This window comes from Delphinus delphis, chromosome 19 (genome assembly GCF_949987515.2).
Source record: "Delphinus delphis chromosome 19, mDelDel1.2, whole genome shotgun sequence".
NCBI lineage: Eukaryota > Metazoa > Chordata > Mammalia > Artiodactyla > Delphinidae > Delphinus > Delphinus delphis.
Genome location: NC_082701.1, coordinates 7,379,104 through 7,398,296, shown reverse-complemented (window position 1 = coordinate 7,398,296; position 19,193 = coordinate 7,379,104). Strand labels below are relative to the sequence as shown.

The window sequence follows — 19,193 nt, the reverse complement described above, 5'->3', positions numbered from 1 at the left end:
CTTGGTTTTAATGAATGGCAATACCACATCACATGCTACGCCAGCTCAGGATGAGAATTTTCTAATAAACTTTTTCTGATACTAAAACTGCTTCCTTTCGTATCACCCAAAGGTCCACCCCAAGCTCAAGGAAGAGAGGGGCTGGATGAGCCCTAAGTTTCTTGGGGAAAATCTAAGTTGATATGTCCCCTCTTTGCAAGGAGATGGGGCAGGGAGAGTGAGTTCTAGGCCCCAGAGAAAGGACTAACAAGCAATAAACATGCTGCTGCATCCTTAAGAGGCCCGCCTGCCCCTGACAGGCAAGTATACGCTTGACCCACAGGTATTTTGCAACATGGCGGTGGCGCATGCCGCTTCTACAGCAGCGTGCTGGGCTCCTCCCGGCTCCTCCGCCCGCCCGTCACCACCAGCGGTAGTGGGCCAGCGCGCGGTTGGCCTCGGCCATCTTGTGCATGTCGTGCTTTCTCTTGATCACAGGGCCCCGGTTGTGAAAAGCCTCCAGCAGCTCCTGGGACAGCTTCTCCGGCATCAGCATCCGCCGGTGCTTCTTCTCCCGACACTCAGTAATCATCCACTTCATGGCCAGGAAGCGGCGACGCTGGTCGGCTAGCGGCACAGGGACCTGGGCAAGATTGGACACGGGCAAGTTAGTCTAAGAACTTGCCAGGACTGCAGCCTCCCTCCTCCTAGAGCTCTTAAGAAGCAGCCACAGGTCTGCTCTGGGCCAGCCCTGGCAAGCCTGCTGAGGAGGGGGCCTGTCTTTTCCCCTCGGAGCCTCTCTCACCCCTGGCTGACCTCGGTGCAGCAGACATCAGGCATTCATCGAGCAAACAGTCCTTGAGTACTGGCCTCTTTCACCTCTAAAGGGAGCTCAGCCAAGTTGATAACAGGCACCACTGGGAAAAGCCCTGTCAGCTGGGCATGACTTAGCCAACACAGATCATGCGTGCCTAGAAAGAAGACCCTCTTGTCCAAGAATCATTTGCCAGGCCCCCACTATGTGCCAGGTACCATGCCGACCCTAGGGACACAGACGTTAATGAAAATGTCTCTACCCTTATGAAGTTTACATTGAAAAAGGAAAGACACGAACACCGGATTATGACGATGAAATATTAAATGGCATGATAGAGACACCCAGTTCAGTTCAGCAAACGGCGATGAAGCGTCACTCAAGCACTACACCAGACACTGGTGTATAAACATGAGATACAAACACAGTCCCTCACCATGAGAAGCTTATAGTTTAGAACACAGAATGCTGAACAGAATGGGGGGTAGGGTGGGCCTTCAAAAGAGGTCACTTGGATACGTTTTTTTTTGCTTTCTTCCATCTTCTGCCTGTAATCTTTACACTGTGGGACTCAGATGAGCTGATCCTGACTCTCCCCAGTCCTTAGAAAGCTATCAACCTTGGCCCAACTCTACCCACTCCCATCATCTTGTTTCACACGTGACCAGCCGTGCTTTCCCACCCTGACCACTCACCTGATAGAAATGGCCACCCTTGAGGATGGACACCAGCCCAATCACAGGCTCACAGTTTTTCAGTGCTTGGTGGAAGATGGTGTAAGGGTTGCGTTCAATGGTTGCCTGTTCCTCAGCAGAAGCAGTGTGGTACTTCTCAAACTGTTTCCTTTTCACAGCTTCCAGAGTCTGCAAAGGGATACAGTGGAAGAGGCTGCCCCAGGCTCCCTAAAAGTTTAACCCAGCTGAGCTAGGACCTTGCCCCTTACTCCCATCATTCTCTTCTTCTTCTGTAGCTGTACAGCTACTCCCTCAGCACTTCTGAAACAAAGATCCTGGACTAGGACAGAAAAAGCAGGCTAAGATTTGTCACATAGGGATAGGGAATGGCAGTGGTTGACTCCTGCAGGACTTCCTTAAAGCCCCCATTCCATACATAAGTACATGAAAGTTAATTTTAATGAAGGTATAGAATGAATTATTTTTGATGTTAACATTAAAGAGCCAAGTACAAAGCTATGGGGAAAACAAAAATGAGAAAGAGGTACTGGTTACCTGTGTCATGAGGGATCTGGCCAGTATTTTGTTTCCTCCTTTCATCATCATGTTGGTGAATTTACTTCAATGAGAAAAGCAACATGTTTAGCGCGCCAGGGCTGTATCAGGGAACCCCTACTGCAGACCCTCCCTGGTGCGGTCCCACTCCGCAGAACAAAAATTTGTTTCCTTCTAACCTGATCACTGGGTCTTCAAACACAGAGCTTGTTCTCGTCGCAGGGGCAGCTTTGATAACCTGAGTCTTCCTGAGCTCCCTCTCATACTTTTCCTCCTCAGTCAGCGCGGCCAGGGGCTTGCGGAAATATCCCTTGTCAATCTGGGGATCCTGGTATTCAGGACCATAGCGGCTCCACCTCACCTGGGTTAGCCTGGGAGGCGGGGGGGAGAGGAAGAGAAGGGCAAAAGCTGACTCCACAAGTGAAAAGGCTTGACTTAACGACAGGCATGTGTGCCAATCCGCCGACGAGTGAGAGCAGCGTGGAGACCGCCAGCCAAAGCTGAACCGCAAAACTTCTGGTTCTTGTCCCAAGAGGTAGGAGGACCTCCCCCAAACAGGCCAAGAAAGTCTGCTCTTCAAGTGCCAACGGTAAGGACAGGCTCCTGAACCTGAGGATAGACAACCCGCCTATGCATCTCTCCCTCCAACTCCCAGCAAAGAAAATCCCACCTCTGAGTTCTTTACCAAGATCGCACTTGCCGTTCCAAGTGAGAACCCCTCGGGCTGGGAGCAGTCACTAAGCCTTCAGGTTGACTCAAAGTCACGCGGCTGGTTCAAGAGGCTTAGACTCAGATATCCCGGCCCCCAGGCTCTCTCCTGGAACCCGCGAGGCCTGCCTGTGGCTCCCCCTTCCTTCCCAGCAGGCCCCTCCGTGAAGACACAAGCGGCCTCCCAGCTGCCCGCCGCCCTCTCACCCTGGAAGCCTCAGGACAATACTCCGCACGCCCAGCAGCAAGCCCGACCACCCTCGCACAGCCGTCACCGCGGAGGCAGCCATCTTGGCTGGCCACGAGGACCCTAGAGAGGCTGCCCTCGGCGTGCCTGAGCGAGTGACGGAAGACGGGGAAAAGGCTCTAAAGGGTCCTAACGCTGTGCATCACCCTATTAATCTGAGCCTTAAGAGCCTCTCACTCCGAGGTCTAAAGCGAAGAGTCAAAAGGAAACATTCGCTCTCCCATTATCCGTCGCAGCCTGGCGCCACCCTCGGTGGCGGCGCTCGGTAATCTCAGGCCCCTGTGCAGGCCCCGCCCCGGCTTTTCTCTTTCAGATTCTCGCGAGGTTTGAGGCCGCTGGGCCGGCCCTGGCGGCTGCAATATGGCGGAGGCGGAAGGGGAGAGTCTGGAGTCCTGGCTCAGTGAGTAGTCGCGGCGGATTCTGTTTGCTCTCGAGCCGCAGAGCCGCACCGCCCCACCCGCACCTCTCCGCCGCGTCCCCGGGCCCCGCGGTGGCGCCGCCAGGCAGCCCGCGCCTGGCCTCGCCCGCGCCGCGAGCGTCCCGCGATCACGCCCCTTCCCCAGCAGGACGTCCCGGCCCCTGCTCCCCGTGCTACTGCGCCTTCTCCCGCTCCCGCGAGCAGCGGCGTGAGTTCGGGTCCTGTCCCGTCCCCGCGGGCTCCGGGAAAGCGACAGCCAAGTGCTTCGGGCTGGCATGCATCGGCGCTTGGGGGAGACTGTAGTGGGGCCGCGCGCGGCTGATTCCGGGCCCCCTGCGCCTCCCTGACGAAGGGAAAAGCTCCGGATTTGGGCTGAAACTCCGGGAGCGGTGGGTGTCGCAGAGCATACACACATAGCTTCAGAATTGTGACCATGTATTCGGGAAGTGACCGCTTCGGGCCGGCTGAATGTTTGAAGTGAGAGTAATCCAAAGTGAGACAGAGAGAACAGAGCTCTACCTTCTTCCTGCAGTGACCAAAGCGTGCTGAAAGCTATGTTGAGGGGGTGGGGGCGGCTGCTCCCCTCCCCCACCACCGCACGTCTTCGCGAGTCATTCGCTGGTAACCTACTCAAAGCAAAGCTGAGGGGCACAGCATTGATGGTGTAGTTATAGCGGCCTATTGCTATGACTGCTAATTCATACTGCTCTTAAGGAGATACGGGTTAACCTTAGCAGGTAGTATTTGGTTGAAGCGTTAATACGTTGATTTAACTATGGACTAGAGGAGACCCCTAGAGGCCTCTTTAAGTGAAGACAAATTGGACAGGGTGATAAGACGGGCAAGATGCCTAGATACTGCCTTGTGCAGTATCTGTTATTTACTAGAGCCTGCAGGCTCTTGGAGGTGATGCGTGTTTCCTCCAATTGCCTGACTTTTCTTAATAAGAAACCCTGTTCAGGTGGTTGAACTTAAGTTATGTTTGCAAAACCTGCAGTTGCAGGCAGGTCACAAAGCCTTCTGTATATATGGAACTGTCCTCCAAGGAGCTCAGTGCTCCAAAGACGTTCATTTAATTCATTTATCAAGTATCCCAGCAAAGTAGGTACTTCTGTCACAATTTCACAAAAAGAGGGCACCGTCTCATCAATTCATTTGCCCAGAGCCACCCAACTGGATATAATCACACTGGAATTGGTTCCATTCATAGATATTAATGGGGACATTGGAGTAATTTAAATGATCTAAGCTGAGTTTAATAGGCTAGGTTTAGCGTTAGTTTGAAAGAGCAGACTGACCTGTTTCTGAGAGAGAGTGGAGATGGTGATGGGGGACAGGGATGGTATCTGTAGAGACTAGAGCTGAGACTGGCCTTTGACCCCTTCCTGTAACTTAGAGTGACACTTGGGGCAGTGGTAAGATTTCTTCCATTCTTACCCTCTGTCCACTTTCCTGGTTCTTATGACTTAATGGTGTGAACTGTACCAATTGAACAAACCAGTGCTTGGAGTTCAGCACCATCTTAGTCTATGTCCTTGTCACTCCGTGGTTTGCTGGAATTTTTTTTTTTAAGATTTATTAATTATTTTATTTTTGGCTGTGTTGGGTCTTAGTTGTGGCACGCGGGCTCTAGTTGAGACGCGTGAGCTCAGTAGTTGTGGCGTGTGGGGTTGGTTGCCCCGCGGCATATGGGATCTTAGTTCCTTGACCAGCAATCTAAACTGCGTCCCCTGCATTGTAAGGCAGATTCTTTACCACTGGACCACCGGGAAAGTCCCAGTTTGCTGGAATTATTACAGAAGCCTCTGCTGGGCCCACTGTCTCAGGCCTCTCCCCTCCCCATATCAGTCCATTCTGCATTCTGCTCCCAGAGAGCACTTCTGTTTAGTTAAGTCATTCTGCTGCTTCCTCTTTGTGGCTTCCTGATATTCTTCCTTACTTTGGTCAGTTGGATGTTCTTGTCCCACCAACACACATTCCTCTCCTTATCTGAAAGCCCTGTTCCCCTTTGCTCCACTACATGCTGTAAAATGCACCCCAGAATCTCCTTCCCCGTAAACCACCTCTTGATCTCAGCCTTCTCCAAAGTCCTGCGTTACAGCAGCTGATCAGCGTCTAGTGACTACCTGCTATGTGTGTGAGGTGTGATGAAAATTAAGAAGTTCAAACAATCTTTGCCTTCAGTTTGAAGAAAGTGATGCTGGAGTGGATACAGCATTTTTAAGTAAAAAGATAAAAGCAAGAGCCATAAATGCTAAAATTCAGACAGTTTCTCTGGGAAATTGGGAATAAGTGGAATGGAAGATGGTTCTCCCAGTGGGGAGATTGCAGTCGAGCTAGGCCCTAAGGAATGGGAAAATTGGCAAAGAAAACACCAGACAGTGATGTGGAGGGAGCAGACCACGTCTGGGGTATGCAGTAACAGCTGTTTGGCTGGTTCAAGCAGGGGGTTCCTGTGGGAGTGTGGTGGGAGAGAAAGCTGGGAAGTTAGAAGTTAGAACTAGATTCCGGACCAGCTTGAATTCCAGCCCAAGAAGTTTACGTGTCTACAGTTAGGAGGTCCCCATTCCAACTGTACCTGGTAAAATTAGTGTTTTGTGAAGGTTCATGTTGGTGTTTTTACAAAGGATGGGTTGGAGCAGAAGTTCTGGAAGCAGGTGAGAAGTAAGGAGGTTGGGGAAGGAATAAGAAAAGAAGAAGTGAGAGTTTTAAAAAGACATTGAGGGGACTTCCCTGGCGGTCCAGTGGTTAGGACTTGGTACTCTCACTGCTGAGGGCCCGGGTTCGATCCCTGGTGAGAGAACTATTGTAAGATCCCACAAGCTGTGTGACATGCGCCCCCCACCCCCAGAAAAAAATCGAGAAGGAAGGGATTGTGACTGACTGATGAAAATGGGTGAGGAGAGGGAAGGAGTGTTCAAACCTGGGTGCCTGGGGGTGGGGCAAAAGGAGCTTTTGAATGGTGGCAGCATTTATAGAAACAGGGAAGTCAGGAAGTAGAAGTGATGGGTTTGTTTTTAGACTCGTTTCTGCACCAAATTAGCACCTAAAATTACACCCTGTCTTGTTTTTTGCTCTGGTGATTTCTCATGTGTTGCACCAGAAGAGCGTGACGTCCTCAAGGGTAGGATCCGAATCTTGTACTTTTACTGTAGTCCCTCCAGGGCCTACCACGCTGTGTACTTAGTTTTCTATGGCTGCTTAACAAAGACCTGGTGATTGACTAAGTCTCCCTCGATTCCAGACCACAGCACTGCAGGCTGACTCTTGACTCCCTTTCCATCTGTGTCCTTGCCTCTGCTTATTTCTACGTCATTTGCTACATAGAACTTGTCATCACTGGACTATCTGAGCCGTGTTGGGAAGGCGTGGCCAATGCTGCTGTTTCCATCCCTACTTGACCAACGGTCCACGACAGTCAAGGCTAGAGATGGAACTAAGTTGAAAATGAGAGCAGGAAACAGAGAGGCAAAGACACAGACTAGAATAAGGCTTTCAGCGGAGCCTCAAAAATAGAAACCTTGAATCAGAGTAGAGCCCAGAGGGGCAGTTCTAGAAGGCAGGACCTGAGAGGAGGCTCTGGTGTCACCTCCGTGCCAGGTGAAGGAGAGTGTTGAGGGGGTGACAGTTGTGAGTCTGCTGGCGAGGCAGTGGGCAGATGGCGCGATTGAGTCGCCCAGAATCATCCCCAGAGGGTCTTCCGGTTCCCGTGGGTGACTGAGGTCTGCTGTCTGAGCTGGCTGGAGAGTCAGAGGATATACTCAGAAGTGGGACCAACCATGGCTGAAACCAGGGCTTTTTGTGCTCATGTGTAGGCAGAGAGCTCCCTGCGGGTTTGCAGTAAAAAGATCTGTCAAGGGGAAAGGGAGTGGGATTCTAGAGATGTTGAACATAAGTGAAAAGTAAGTGGGAGCGTTCTTGGGAGGAGAAATGCTACAGGAGCTACGGGCAGCCCCGGGCAGAGTACATTGTTTGGTGAATGCCCGTGTGTGGGGAGGGGCTGTCCACATTGTACGCTGTATCTGTAAGATGCTTTTCTAGTTGCAAACAGTGGAAGCGAGTGGGCTTCTTTTTCTTATATCACGAGGCATGCGACTGTCCCCAAAATGATGAGAGTGACAGGTGTAGGTATGGCTCCTCAGACCACCTTTTAGTATCCTACAGCCTCTTAACGTCATGAGAACGTTAAGCATCTCAAATGATAGGGATTAGTAACAAAGCCATGCCGATACACCTGGTGGGAGAGACTCGGGGCTTTTCTGGAGGGTAACAGCTAGTAGGTCACTGTGGCAATAAATAGCCCCTCTTGATAGAATTAACCTCCCTTCCCTTCAAGCGTGACATTTTGAAGGGCCTGCCAATTCTCTTCTCAGGATTGAGGACTGACATCTCGTTTTTCCTCCAAATATGATCCTAAACCATCAGAATTTTCTTGCAACCAGAGCAGAAACGCTGCCACGCACGCGCAGCACTGGGCGCTGCAGGTGTTCCCTCTGCTGCCAGCTGGCGTCTGCTGATTCTTGTGACTCCTATTGGAGGGGTAGGGGGTGGCTAGGAGTCCCTGTTAGGATTTGGTCGTGGAGCTAGTGACTTTTAATGTTAGGGGAAAAGGAAGTTAAGAAAACAGTCACGAAGAATCAGAATTTAGGAACATCTAACAACACCCCTTGTTGGGAAGGGCTTTTTACAGGCTCTCACTCTGCTTTTGGCCCTTGTGGAAATCTGCAGGAGGAGCCTGGTACTTAAAAAAGGATCCACGCCTTCAGTCTTCCTTTTGTCTTCCGAACCTGAAGCCCTAAATTTAGCAAACAGCTTGAGAGTGCTTTCTAGAAGAGGCCAACTCCAAGATCTGAATCAGAGATGGGAACACATTTAACCACCCTCAGCTGGGGCCATCCTCTATAAGCACAGGTTCTGGGGATAACAGAGAAGAGAGGACCCACACCAAGTATTAGGAGACTTGGCATTTAGCTCCTGGAATTTAAACCCTCAGTGACCCTCTGAGAACTCTTCAACGCTTGTCTTTGTCCTTGATCATGGAAGACCCTTTAAACTTAAGGGTGGGGACTTCCCTGGTGGCGCAGTGGTTAAGAATCCGCCTGCCAATGCAGGGGACAAGGGTTTGAGCCCTGGTCCGGGAAAATCCCACATGCTGCGGAGCAGCTAAGCCCGTGCACCACAACTACTGAGCCTCTCGTGCCACAACTACTGAAGCCCGCACACCTAGAGCCCGTGCTCCGCAACAAGAGAAGCCACTGCAGTGAGAAGCCTGTGCACCGCAACGAAGAGTAGCCCCCGCTCGCCACAACTAGAGAAAGCCCACGCGAAGCAACGAAGACCCAACGCAGCCAAAAATAAATAAACAAATAATAATAAACTTAAGGTGCTGGGACTTCCTTGGTGGTCCAGTGGTCGGGGGAATTAAGATCCCACATGCTGCATAGTGCAGCCAAAAACAAAAACCAAACAACAAAACAAAACTTAAGGGTGCAGATTACTCAAGCTCAGATTCTGTTTCTGCAACCCCAGGGACAGATAGCACAGTGATTGGTGCTCAGAGGGGTTCAGTAAATGTTGCTAGCTTGCCTTAAAATGAGAGGCTTAGGGGCTTCCCTGGTGGCGCCGTCGTTGAGGGTCCGCCTGCCGTTGCAGGGGACACGGGTTCTTGCCCCGGTCCGGGAGGATCCCGCATGCCGCGGAGTGGCTGGGCCCGTGAGCTATGGCCGCTGAGCCTGCGCGTCCAGAGCCTGTGCTCCGCAGCGGGAGAGGCCGCAACAGTGAGAGGCTCATGTACCGCAAAAAAAAAAAAAAAAAAAAAAAAAATGAGAGGCTTAGGATTTGTTTTCTCTTTCGTTTGTGACTTTCAAAATATTGGACAGAAAGTGGTATTTGTATTTGACTTGCTTTCTGACTGAACTATTGAGTCTTTTCTCCTAGAGAAGAAATTTCTTCACATCAGTGCCTAAAAAGCGTGAGGAAAACCTTCCATACTGTCCTCCTTACTCTTTATAACAACCGTACTCTTCTTTGTTCTGTCCCAAGATAAAGCCACGAATCCTTCCAACCGCCAGGAGGACTGGGAATACATAATTGGCTTTTGTGATCAGATCAACAAAGAGCTTGAAGGGTGAGTCTCAAAGCTGTTAGGGGGCAGGTAAGAGGTAGTTGACTGGAAAAGTAAAAAACTGTGACCAAGGAGGGCTAGCCAGATGGCCTCGGGTCAGTGTCCTGAAAGTGTGGTCTGCTTGTCTCCCAGGCCACAGATCGCCGTCCGACTGCTGGCCCATAAGATCCAGTCTCCGCAGGAATGGGAGGCAGTCCAGGCCCTGACGGTAGGTTCTTCGTGCTGACGGAGGATCTTCATGAGCCCAGGCCTTTCCCCGTGAGCCCGCTGGGATCTCTCGGGGGGTCAGGGCTCACACCCTCAGCCAGCTGAACACCCTCGATACAAACTAGACATACCTGGACCTTGCTCAGTCAGCTGTGCCACAAGTGTGTGTGCCCCTGTGCCAGGCACTGAGCTTCACGGATGGCTGAAGCGTGGCCACAAGGTCTAGTGGGAAAAGCAGAGTGGCTGAGGGAGGGAACGAGGGGCAGGGGCCCTGGGCTGTGGGTGAGGCTCAGAGAGGGCTTCTTGAAGAGAGGCTGACAGAGCTGTCTTGCCAGGTAAGAGTTGGCCAAGTGTGATTCATCCTGTAGCTAAAAATAATGCCGGTTACTAGTGAAGGCATCACACCAACAGGCAGATCCTAGCGTTTATTCAGACTAAGGGGGGTCAGGACGTGGAGCCGTGTGCAGCACGCGGGCGCCTCCCGGGCTCTCCCCTAAGCCAGGGGGCCCAGGTTCTCTCCTCACTTGGTTCAGCTCCTGGAAAACCGGGAGAGGGGGACACGGTCGTGGAAAAGGCACTTAGCCCACGCACATGGCTCTGCTGTGTCCTCCGGAGAGCAATGGCCTTAGAACAGTGGTTCTTGACTGGGGGCAGTTTTGTCCCCCAGGGTACATTGGGCAATGTCTGGAGACACTTTTGGTTGTCACAGGTCAGGAGGTGCTACTGGCATCTAGTGGGTAGAGGCCAGGGGTGCTGCTGAGGACAGGCTTCTACAACAAGTGACCGGCCCAAAATGTCAGCAGTGGTGCAGTTGAAAAACCCCGCTTTACAAGGACAGAAGCCAGGGAAGGGGGCAGCACTGGGGTGGTCTGCTCCTTGGAGGAACTCAAGGCAGGTCCTATGGGCCCCAGAAGGAAAATAGATGGGGGCCGGGGGAGGGGAAGTAGTGTACCATCTACAATGAAGAAAACAGAATTTAACAGAATTCTCTCCCACCTCCCCAAAACGTTGATCAGCTTATGGAAAGAACCTTGGACCCTGAGAGAGGCGTGTGCTCTCTGGGTCTCCGTCTCCTCACCTGTAAAACACAAGGGCAGAATCTGCAGGCAGGCACCTTCCAGGACTGACACTCGATCTGTCTTGGTATCTGGGTCTCAGGGTTTTTTACTTTAGTTCCTGTTGAGCTTCCCCAGGAGAGGTTTACAGTTTGAGGGGCTCTTTCGTCAGTAATCCTGGTGCGCTGATGTCCCCTGGGGCAGTGCACGCCTCTTTTCCTGGTTAGCTCCTTCCTTGGGTGAGTATTTATTCAGCGCTCCCTCTGTGTGGGGTCTGGCCGAGTGCCAGGTCCCAGGCCTGAGCGCCGTGCCTTTGTGTGGTCCAGGTGCTGGAGGCCTGCATGAAGAACTGTGGGAGGAGATTTCATAACGAAGTGGGAAAGTTCCGGTTTTTGAATGAGTTGATCAAAGTCGTCTCTCCAAAGGTAAGTCAGTGGCAGTTTCCTCGTTTCTAGGAACTTCTTTCGTACCCCGCCCCATCTTACTGCCTTTCACTGCACAGACCAGCATCTCCATGGATCTGAGATTCCCTGGGTCCTGTCCTCAGAGAGCTAGGCTCTGACAGTAGCAGGATGTCCAGACAGGGCTCCCAGTCTAAACGTGACAGGTGGTGTGGCAGCACCTGTGCGCATGTCAGGGGAGGGCCTGTGTAGCGTTGGACCCTGGGCTTCTAGTGACAGCAGTCACTCTTCCTCGCCTGCCTCACGTGGACACGAGCAGCTGGCCTCCCTCATCACCGGGCTTCCATCGCACACTAGTGTTGCCTAAGCTCTGGGCACCCACTTACGGCAGAGGGAACAATTCTTCATAGCAAAGAGGTTCTCATTAACTCCTCTGAGGGAAAGTGCAGTTCTGTTTCTGGCAGACTGTGTGTGGAAACGCCGTGAGGAGCTCCCAGCCCCCGGCCTGACTACCGTCTGTACGCCGGATGGATACGGCCGTGTGCGGGCCGTGTGCAGGCCGTCTCCTGCCCTCCCCTCCCAGTACTGTCGCACTCACGCCTCACACCTGCGGGTTTGGAGGAAGCTTGAGGACTGTATCCAACTAGCGACCATTATACTGCCGTGAAGAGAGCGCTCCCTCTGTCTCTGCCTCCAGACTGCGCTAAGTTTTCCCATTTCCTTTTGCCTCTTAGTACCTGGGGGACAGGGTGTCTGAGAAAGTGAAGACCAAGGTTATTGAGCTGCTTTATAGCTGGACGTTGGCGCTGCCGGAAGAATCCAAGATCAAGGATGCCTACCACATGTTGAAGAGACAGGGTATGCGCCTGCCTTCCCTCAGCCTCAAAGCAGCCCTGAAGGCTGGCCAAGGCCAGGAAGAATGAGGGGTGTCCGCCTAAGACAGCGGGAGGGGCTGGGCTGTGAGGGAATGAGGGGGGGCTGCGGCCCGCAGGCCTGGTCCCTGGGAGCGCCCCCTTGCTGCATGAGGAGGGGAAAGAGCGCGGCCCAGCCTGCGCGAACGCTGCCCCGTCCCATTTCAGGCATTGTGCAGTCGGACCCGCTGATCCCTATGGACAGGACACTGATCCCCTCTCCGCCACCTCGTCCCAAAAACCCTGTTTTTGATGATGAGGAGAAGTCCAAGGTAAAGTGGATTCCAGCCTGCAGCGTCCTCAGATGAGGTGTGGGCTTGCTCAGTGCTGTGGGGAGCTCCGGTCCTGTGTTCTCCCCAGGTGGGGAGTTGCCTGTTCCTCTACCTCTGATACCCTCCTCTTCCAGCTTTTAGCCAAGTTGTTGAAAAGCAAAAACCCAGATGACCTGCAGGAGGCCAACAAGCTCATCAAGTCCATGGTGAAGGAAGTGAGTGGGTCCCGAGCCTTGGGGTGGAGGATCCCGTGGCCACAGAGCAGAGGTCCCTTCCCCTGGTGCTGCGCCTGTTGTTTGCCCTGTCCCCAGCCCTCACCTGGAAGGAGGAGCATGGGAGCTTCTGGGGGAGAATGGGATAGAGGAGCACGAGTAGCTGGGGCCAAGTTTGGGGGTAGGGAGGACTGTTGCTTTAAAAGAAAAACTGTAGATTGGGTCTGAGGCCGGTGGTTCCCAAGAATCATGCATTGAGGGCAGAAATAGAGACACAGACGTAGAGAACAAACGTATGGACACCAAGGGGGAAAAGTGGCCCGGGCGGGGGGTGAAAAAAAAAAGAATCATGCACTGAAACGAGCTTCCGTGGGACTGGCCTCTGCTCTCGTGTTCTCTGGGAAGGTGTGAGCCTTGCCTGTCGGGATTCTGGGGGGCAGTGGGACGGGTCCAGTTGAGCTCTTTCTCCTGGATCCTCTGATGCAGGATGAGGCGCGGATCCAGAAGGTGACCAAGCGTCTGCACACTTTAGAGGAGGTTAATAACAACGTCAAGCTGCTCGGCGAGATGCTGCTTCATTACAGCAAAGAGGATTCTTCAGAGGCAGATAAAGAGCTCATGAAGGTAGGCCCCGCTCTGGGAAGGCCAGGCTCCGGGGAAGGGAGCCAGCCTTCGCCGAGTCCCAGCCCTAAGACGCTGCTACACACCTGGTGTTCCCTCACCTCTTAACCGGCACAGCAGCCAGGTAGAGGGGAGTGCGTCCCCATTTCGCACACGAGCCATGGCTGACTTGCGCAGGGTGCGCGCGCTCCACGGACCCCTACATCTACGCGACTCTGCAGACCTGCTCCGGGGCGTGCCTTTGCTCCACCTCGCTTTCTGCCTCGGGGACATCTGGGCAGAGAGGCCAGCCCTGTGCCCCTGATGCTCACCTCAGCCCTCGGTCACATAGATACTCTGAATTCTGAGACATGTGCCAGCCTGGGAGGCAGGAAGGGACATACTGTCCTGGTGACTTCTCCGCCTGAACAGGCGTCTTGGGTGACACAGAGTGGTGGAGGCAGGTGGCAAGATGTGTGCTCCGAGCCCAGCTCTGCCGGTAACTGACCGTGGTACCAGGGGAGCCCGCGGCTGGGCGTGAACGCTGAGATAGATGCTCTCCAAGAACCCTGCCAGCTCCAGTTTTTCTGCCTGGGTCTCTTCTAGGAGCTGTTTGATCGGTGTGAGAGCAAGAGGCGGACGTTATTCAAACTAGCCAGCGAGACAGAGGACAACGACAGCAGTTTAGGTGAGTGAAGAGGGATTGACAAAGATGAGCTGGGAGTCGGGATGTGTGAGGTGGGACGCCGTCACGGCCAGGAGTAAGAAGTCTCTCTCCATTCTAGGGGACATCCTGCAGGCCAGTGACAACCTCTCCCGGGTCATCAACTCTTATAAAACAGTCGTTGAAGGGCAGGTCATCAATGGTGAGGTGGTCACCTCAGCCATTCCTGACTCTGAAGGTAAAGTGTTCTGGTTCCCCACTCCCGACCCCTCTGGACCAGCCCCGGTCCCCACCACCAGGCCACGGTGCAGGTTGACCAGTGTGTCATCCCACAGGGCCCGAGGGGCTTCTCAGCCACTCCAAGCGGTCCCCCTTGGAGGTCTGCACAGGGTCTCCCCTGCTTGCCTTCTCCGCTGGCTTTTCAGCCTTCACCTGGCACAGGTGCTCTGGGATTAGGCCAGAGGCTGTGTCAGGGTTCCCCCTCCCTCTGTGCAGCCACTCGTGTGGCCCCTGATTATTCCTGTCCCCTTCCCTTCGTCCATCCAGGAAACCACCGTTCCAGTAACCAAGGCACTCTCATTGACCTTGCCGAGGTGGATGCGCCGAGCAGCTTGTCCCCAGTGCTGGCCCCCGTACCCCGCCCCTCGGGCATCCCTATCCTCCCTCCGCCCCCCCAGGCCTTGGGACCCGGGCGCAGCCACTCGTCCAGCCAGGCTGAGGCCCCGCCGGGACCCAGCAGCACAGGCCACACCCTCAGCCTGCTGGACGAGGAGCTGCTCTGCTTGGGTGCGTCCTGGGGGCTGGAAAGGGCCTCTGGTGGGGCCGGTAGGGAAGCTAGGCACGTGGGAGCGGGAGGTCTGAGGGGCCCGTGTGCTTAGCGAGGGTGGCGGAGGAGGCTTCCGCTGTAGGCAGAGAGCCAAGTGCAGTGTCCCTCAGGGGGAGCAGAGCGGACCCAGTGTCTCGCTCTGCTCTCCTCTCCCCGGGAGGTGCCCCCTCAACGTAAGGACTGAAGTGGATCCGCTCCCCTCTGGAGGCTGCCTGGGGGACACCTCCCCACCCTGTCACCCACGGATGCCCCGCTGGTCACGTGACCGTACCTCGCTTGAGGTGGGGCTGGGACTGCCCAAGCCCAGAGCCTCTTCTCACCGCAGTCGTCTTCTCTGTTCTCAGGTCTCACCGACCCAGCCCCCTGTGCTCCTCCCAGAGAGTCAGCTGGAAACAGCCAGTGGCCCCTGTTCCAGGTAGGGGCACAGGTGACATGACTGCAGGGCTGACAGCCTTCACTTCCTACTGTCCTCCCCCTCCCCACTAGTCCTCAGCTGCAGTTGTCTGCTGTCTTGACCCCTTAGGGCACCACGCCGGATACGGCGCTTTCCCTGCCCTGTCCTTGGAGGACAGGGGCTGCTCGTCCAGAAGGGCTGCAGTAGGGCCCCCAGTAAAGGGGTGGGGGTTGGAGAGCCCAGATCCCCCGCCGCTCGCAGGGCCCTTCGCGCCCTCTGCTCACTCACGCTTTCCGTTCCCCACAGAACGAACAGTCGAACCTGGACTTCTTCAGCCCCAAACCTGGAACTGGTGCCTGTAGCCTCTCAGACGGGCCTCTCCTGCAGCCCTCAGCAGCCCCCGCAGGCAACTCCCAGGCCCCCGTGGTCCCAGCCAGCGCTCCAGCCCCCCCGGCCGGCTCCTTCTCATTTTCCACCGGCCTGGCCCCAGCTTCGGCCCCCAAGGCTGAGCCTGCGGCCCCCGGGCACCATGGTTCAGCTTTGGGCGACAGCACCGTGCGCCAGCTGGACGCCCTTGATCAGCTTCTAGAAGAGGCCAAAGCGTAATGAGTGGGAGAGGGGCTGGTGGGGAGGGCAGGCCCGGCCGTGGCAGAGCTAGAGGCAGCTCCAGAGGGGTCATGAGTGTTCCCTCTCAGTCTGGAATCTGGAAGCTAGGGAGGGGAAGAACCGGCTCTAGCCTGGCGGCCTTAGTGAGGGGCAGCCCAGCAGCTCTGCCTGGTCTCTGACGTGCCCTGTTCTCCTTCCTGCCTCCCAGGACCTCAGGCCTGGTGAAACCCGTCTCCTCTGGCTTCTTCGCTGGCGCTGCCACCTCCCCTCTGCTGCCCACCAGCACCTCAGCTAGACCTCTCCTCCCCTTCTCCACGGCGCCCGGCAGCCCTCTCTTCCAGCCACCTGCCTTCCAGTCCCAGGGCAGCCCCGTGCAGGGGCCCGAGCTCTCCCTCACCAGTGTCCACGTCCCCCTGGAGTCTATCAAGCCTAGTAGGTGTTCAGGGAGGCTTGGGGTGAGAGGGGAGGTGGGGCTCACAACTTACAGTGTTGTGGGGGACACGACAGGGGTGGCAGGGTACAGGCTCTCCAGGCCGGGGTCCCTTAGAGCCGCACGTGGCCCACCTGACCGCTGTCTCAGCCTGTGCTTGTTCCCACCGTGCACTCTCGGGAGGTCCTGCAGAAGTGGAGCCTCTGTCACAGGGCCGCCGCGCCCTCCCGCTTGGCTGTGGTCTGCTGGCTGTCTTCAGCCTTCCTCTCCTTCCACACTCACGCGCCCCCTTCTTACAGGCAGCGCCCTTCCTGTGACAGCCTATGATAAAAATGGCTTCCGCATCCTCTTCCATTTTGCCAAGGAGTGTCCTCCAGGACGGCCTGACGTGCTGGTGGTGGTGGTGTCCATGCTGAATACGGCTCCCTTGCCTATCAAGAGCATCGTGCTGCAGGCTGCAGTGCCCAAGGTACCCCCGGCTTCCTGGAGCCTCAAGAGGCAGAATTCACCTGTATCTTGCACCCACTGCGTCCAATCCCAGTTCCATCTCAGGGGCACCTGCAGTCTCTTCAAAGGAGCTTCTCTCTCTCTCTCTCTCTTTAGTCAATGAAAGTGAAGTTGCAGCCACCCTCTGGGACAGAACTCTCCCCGTTTAGCCCCATCCAGCCACCTGCAGCCATCACCCAGGTCATGCTGCTGGCCAATCCACTGAAGGTGAGCTAGAACTGGGGACCCCAGCCTAAAGCCCTGGCTGCCCCAGGTTAGGGCTCGGGAATATCACCTCCCAACCTGGAGTGTCGTGATACCACAGCCATTAACATGCGTCCCTTCTCCACCCTGGTTCAGTGGCTGAGTGAGGACGCGGTGGTAGGAGCAGGGCCTGTCCCACAGCACAGACAGGGCCCCACGGGTATCACAGAAGAGAGCGTCTCACACGCTGCCCCTCTGCCGCAGGAGAAGGCGAGGCTTCGGTACAGGCTGACCTTCGCCTTGGGGGAGCAGCTGAGCACGGAGGTGGGGGAGGTGGACCAGTTCCCCCCTGTGGAGCAGTGGGGGAGCCTGTGACCCCAGAGGACACTGTCGTCTGCACTTTGGAGCCCAGGCAGGCTGCCCTGAGACGGGAGGCTCTCCAGGTCCAGTCCTTCTTCACGTCCTGACTGCAGTGCTTAAGAGCTTTGATGTGGAACAGGGGGCCTGGGTATTGCTTCCAGGAGCCGAGCAGCTGCTGTGATGATCTCTCCTCCTCTGGCCCCCTAAAAGGACCTGTTTTTATCTACCTGTGTGACTTGAAGTGGCCACGTGCATCAGGGGTGGGGAGTGGCCCCAGACTCTGCACCCCTGCCCTGGGAACATGGACCCAGGGCTGGAGTAGGTTTTTCCCCTGTGTTGGCGTCCTTTGATGCCACAGAGGGGGAGGTCTCCAAAGACAGACTCAGGGCCCTCCCTCAAGGACCACGTCCTCACAGCCCCAGAGGTCTCAGCTCCCCGTTGCTGCTCCGTGCTTCCCCTTGGCAGGCTCCTGCTCCCATCTCCAGGGAGGTGGGCAAAGCCCAATGGTCCTGAACGGCCCTGGGCCCAGAGTAAGGAGTTGGTATGCTGCCAGATCTCCAACCCTGCCCTCCATGGGCAGCGTCATCCTGGAGTGGCCACTGGATAATGAGTTGTGTGCTTGTCCCTGGTGGTGGCAGGCTGTGTCCTATGGACATCGCAGCAGGATGAGGAACTCAACTCAAGCTATTAGAAACAGTAGAACTTGGCCTCATGGCAGCCTAAACTGCAGATAGGAAGGAAAGATGGAAGAGAACCAGTGTTTTCCTCCGGAAGCAGGTCCTCAGCACTTTCTGGGAGAAGTGTGCCTCCTGCTACGGGAGCAGGCCATCCTACTCACTCACTACCTCTTGCTCCGCATGAAATAAACTGCTGTCCTGCCCTTCACGCCTCTGAAGGGGAGGACGACTCCCAGCGCCCTGTGTCCTCCTGCTTCAGCCTCCCCTGCCTCCCACCAGATGGCCTGTGGTGTGGCACGTGACTGATTGGGAACAGGAGGCCTCAGGGTCAGGCACGTTGCACTAGTTCTATGTCCATACCTGCTGCCCAGAAACCCTGTCCCCAGCCGCCCAGGGGCACTGTCAGCAAGATGTTGGGTCTGGAGGTGGTGAGATTAGGGGCCTTGCTTGAATCGAGTCACCAGACCCTATTGCTTCAACAGTGCTCAGCCCAAGCTTCTCCACCCACTGGATGGAACTGGGCCGGGGACTCTAGGCCTCACGGGGCAACGGCAGAGTGAGAACCACCAGCTGGGGAAAGAGCGCACAGCTCACCTGAGCTCAGCTGGATAGGCTCAGAGCCATCTCTGGGGAAAGGTGGCACAAACCATGTTCCCTGAGCCCTCCCTGCTCCTTGCCAGGCTTCCTCACTCCATCAACATAGAGGTCATCTCCCCTTCCCTCCCACTGTTGGCAAGCAGGTTTCACTGCTTCACTAGGACAGTCAAAAGTGAATCAATTTCACTACTTAAGGAATAAATCCAAGAGCTTTCCAGAGACGGGCTGCTGCAGCCCTGGGAAGGTCTGTGGGACTACAACATGGAAATGTACCTTTATAAGCTTCAGACTTTAAAATTATTTATGAGTGTTACTTGTTACTATTGAGGTCACTGCTTCGTGACAAAAAACTCTACTGGATATATCAACTGCTGCCCTTGTTCTGCTGCATGTCAAATAAACCATTTTCACCCCATTTGGAATCCTCCTAATACAGACACCAATCGCCCCAGTGTGGGGGAAGGTGCCACTTACGAACTCCACATGTAGACAGGTGGCTATGCTGGCACCACCTGAGGGCTGCTGCTGAAAGGTAAGGTTCCTAGACCGTTTTCTTTTTTAAAGAAGATAACTGGAAAGTTAACAGATGATTGTGAGGTGAAGCCAAATTTCAGAAGCACAAGTAAACCACTGAATGCTCTTGTTCAAGTTTCTGCTTTCAAGCAGGAGGGCACTGCACTCACCGTAACTTCTGGGGGTGGCTTTTTCTCGAAGACAGCTACCTCAGGTTTACGGTGGTGGTAGATAAAAACTCCCTAGATGTAAGAACTGT

General features: G+C 54.9%; 2 protein-coding genes across 2 annotated transcripts; one reads left to right on the top strand and one right to left on the bottom strand.

The window, feature by feature from the left end:
* Positions 1 to 400: 400 nt before the first annotated feature.
* Positions 401 to 3,147, bottom strand: MRPS7 (mitochondrial ribosomal protein S7). Its single transcript, XM_059996925.1, has 5 exons — positions 2,938 to 3,147; positions 2,202 to 2,393; positions 2,023 to 2,086; positions 1,489 to 1,656; positions 401 to 622 (listed from the first exon to the last, which is right to left on the bottom strand). The coding sequence occupies exons 1-5, from the start codon at positions 3,018 to 3,020 to the stop codon at positions 401 to 403; spliced, it is 729 nt and encodes a 242-aa protein (XP_059852908.1). The 5' UTR covers positions 3,021 to 3,147.
* Positions 3,148 to 3,334: 187 nt separating this feature from the next.
* GGA3 (golgi associated, gamma adaptin ear containing, ARF binding protein 3) lies at positions 3,335 to 19,029 on the top strand. Its single transcript, XM_059996911.1, has 17 exons — positions 3,335 to 3,377; positions 9,438 to 9,522; positions 9,652 to 9,727; positions 11,108 to 11,206; positions 11,917 to 12,040; positions 12,262 to 12,365; positions 12,500 to 12,580; positions 13,064 to 13,201; positions 13,784 to 13,865; positions 13,963 to 14,079; positions 14,388 to 14,627; positions 15,012 to 15,082; positions 15,368 to 15,663; positions 15,876 to 16,099; positions 16,397 to 16,566; positions 16,701 to 16,811; positions 17,052 to 19,029. The coding sequence occupies exons 1-17, from the start codon at positions 3,338 to 3,340 to the stop codon at positions 17,160 to 17,162; spliced, it is 2,169 nt and encodes a 722-aa protein (XP_059852894.1). The 5' UTR covers positions 3,335 to 3,337; the 3' UTR covers positions 17,163 to 19,029.
* Positions 19,030 to 19,193: the final 164 nt, after the last annotated feature.

What these genes read in the sequence shown, in the direction of transcription:
- MRPS7 (XM_059996925.1), bottom strand. Translation starts at nt 3,020, where the DNA reads ATGGCTGCCTCCGCGGTGACGGCTGTGCGAGGGTGGTCGGGCTTGCTG. An exon ending in TTTGAAGACCCAGTGATCAG is followed by an intron (nt 2,087 to 2,201) that starts GTTAGAAGGAAA and finishes TTCTCATTGAAG; the next exon opens with TAAATTCACCAACATGATGA. An exon ending in AGGGTGGCCATTTCTATCAG is followed by an intron (nt 623 to 1,488) that starts GTGAGTGGTCAG and finishes AATCTTGCCCAG; the next exon opens with GTCCCTGTGCCGCTAGCCGA.
- GGA3 (XM_059996911.1), top strand. Translation starts at nt 3,338, where the DNA reads ATGGCGGAGGCGGAAGGGGAGAGTCTGGAGTCCTGGCTCA. An exon ending in ATGATGAGGAGAAGTCCAAG is followed by an intron (nt 12,366 to 12,499) that starts GTAAAGTGGATT and finishes CTCCTCTTCCAG; the next exon opens with CTTTTAGCCAAGTTGTTGAA. An exon ending in GGACAACGACAGCAGTTTAG is followed by an intron (nt 13,866 to 13,962) that starts GTGAGTGAAGAG and finishes TCTCCATTCTAG; the next exon opens with GGGACATCCTGCAGGCCAGT.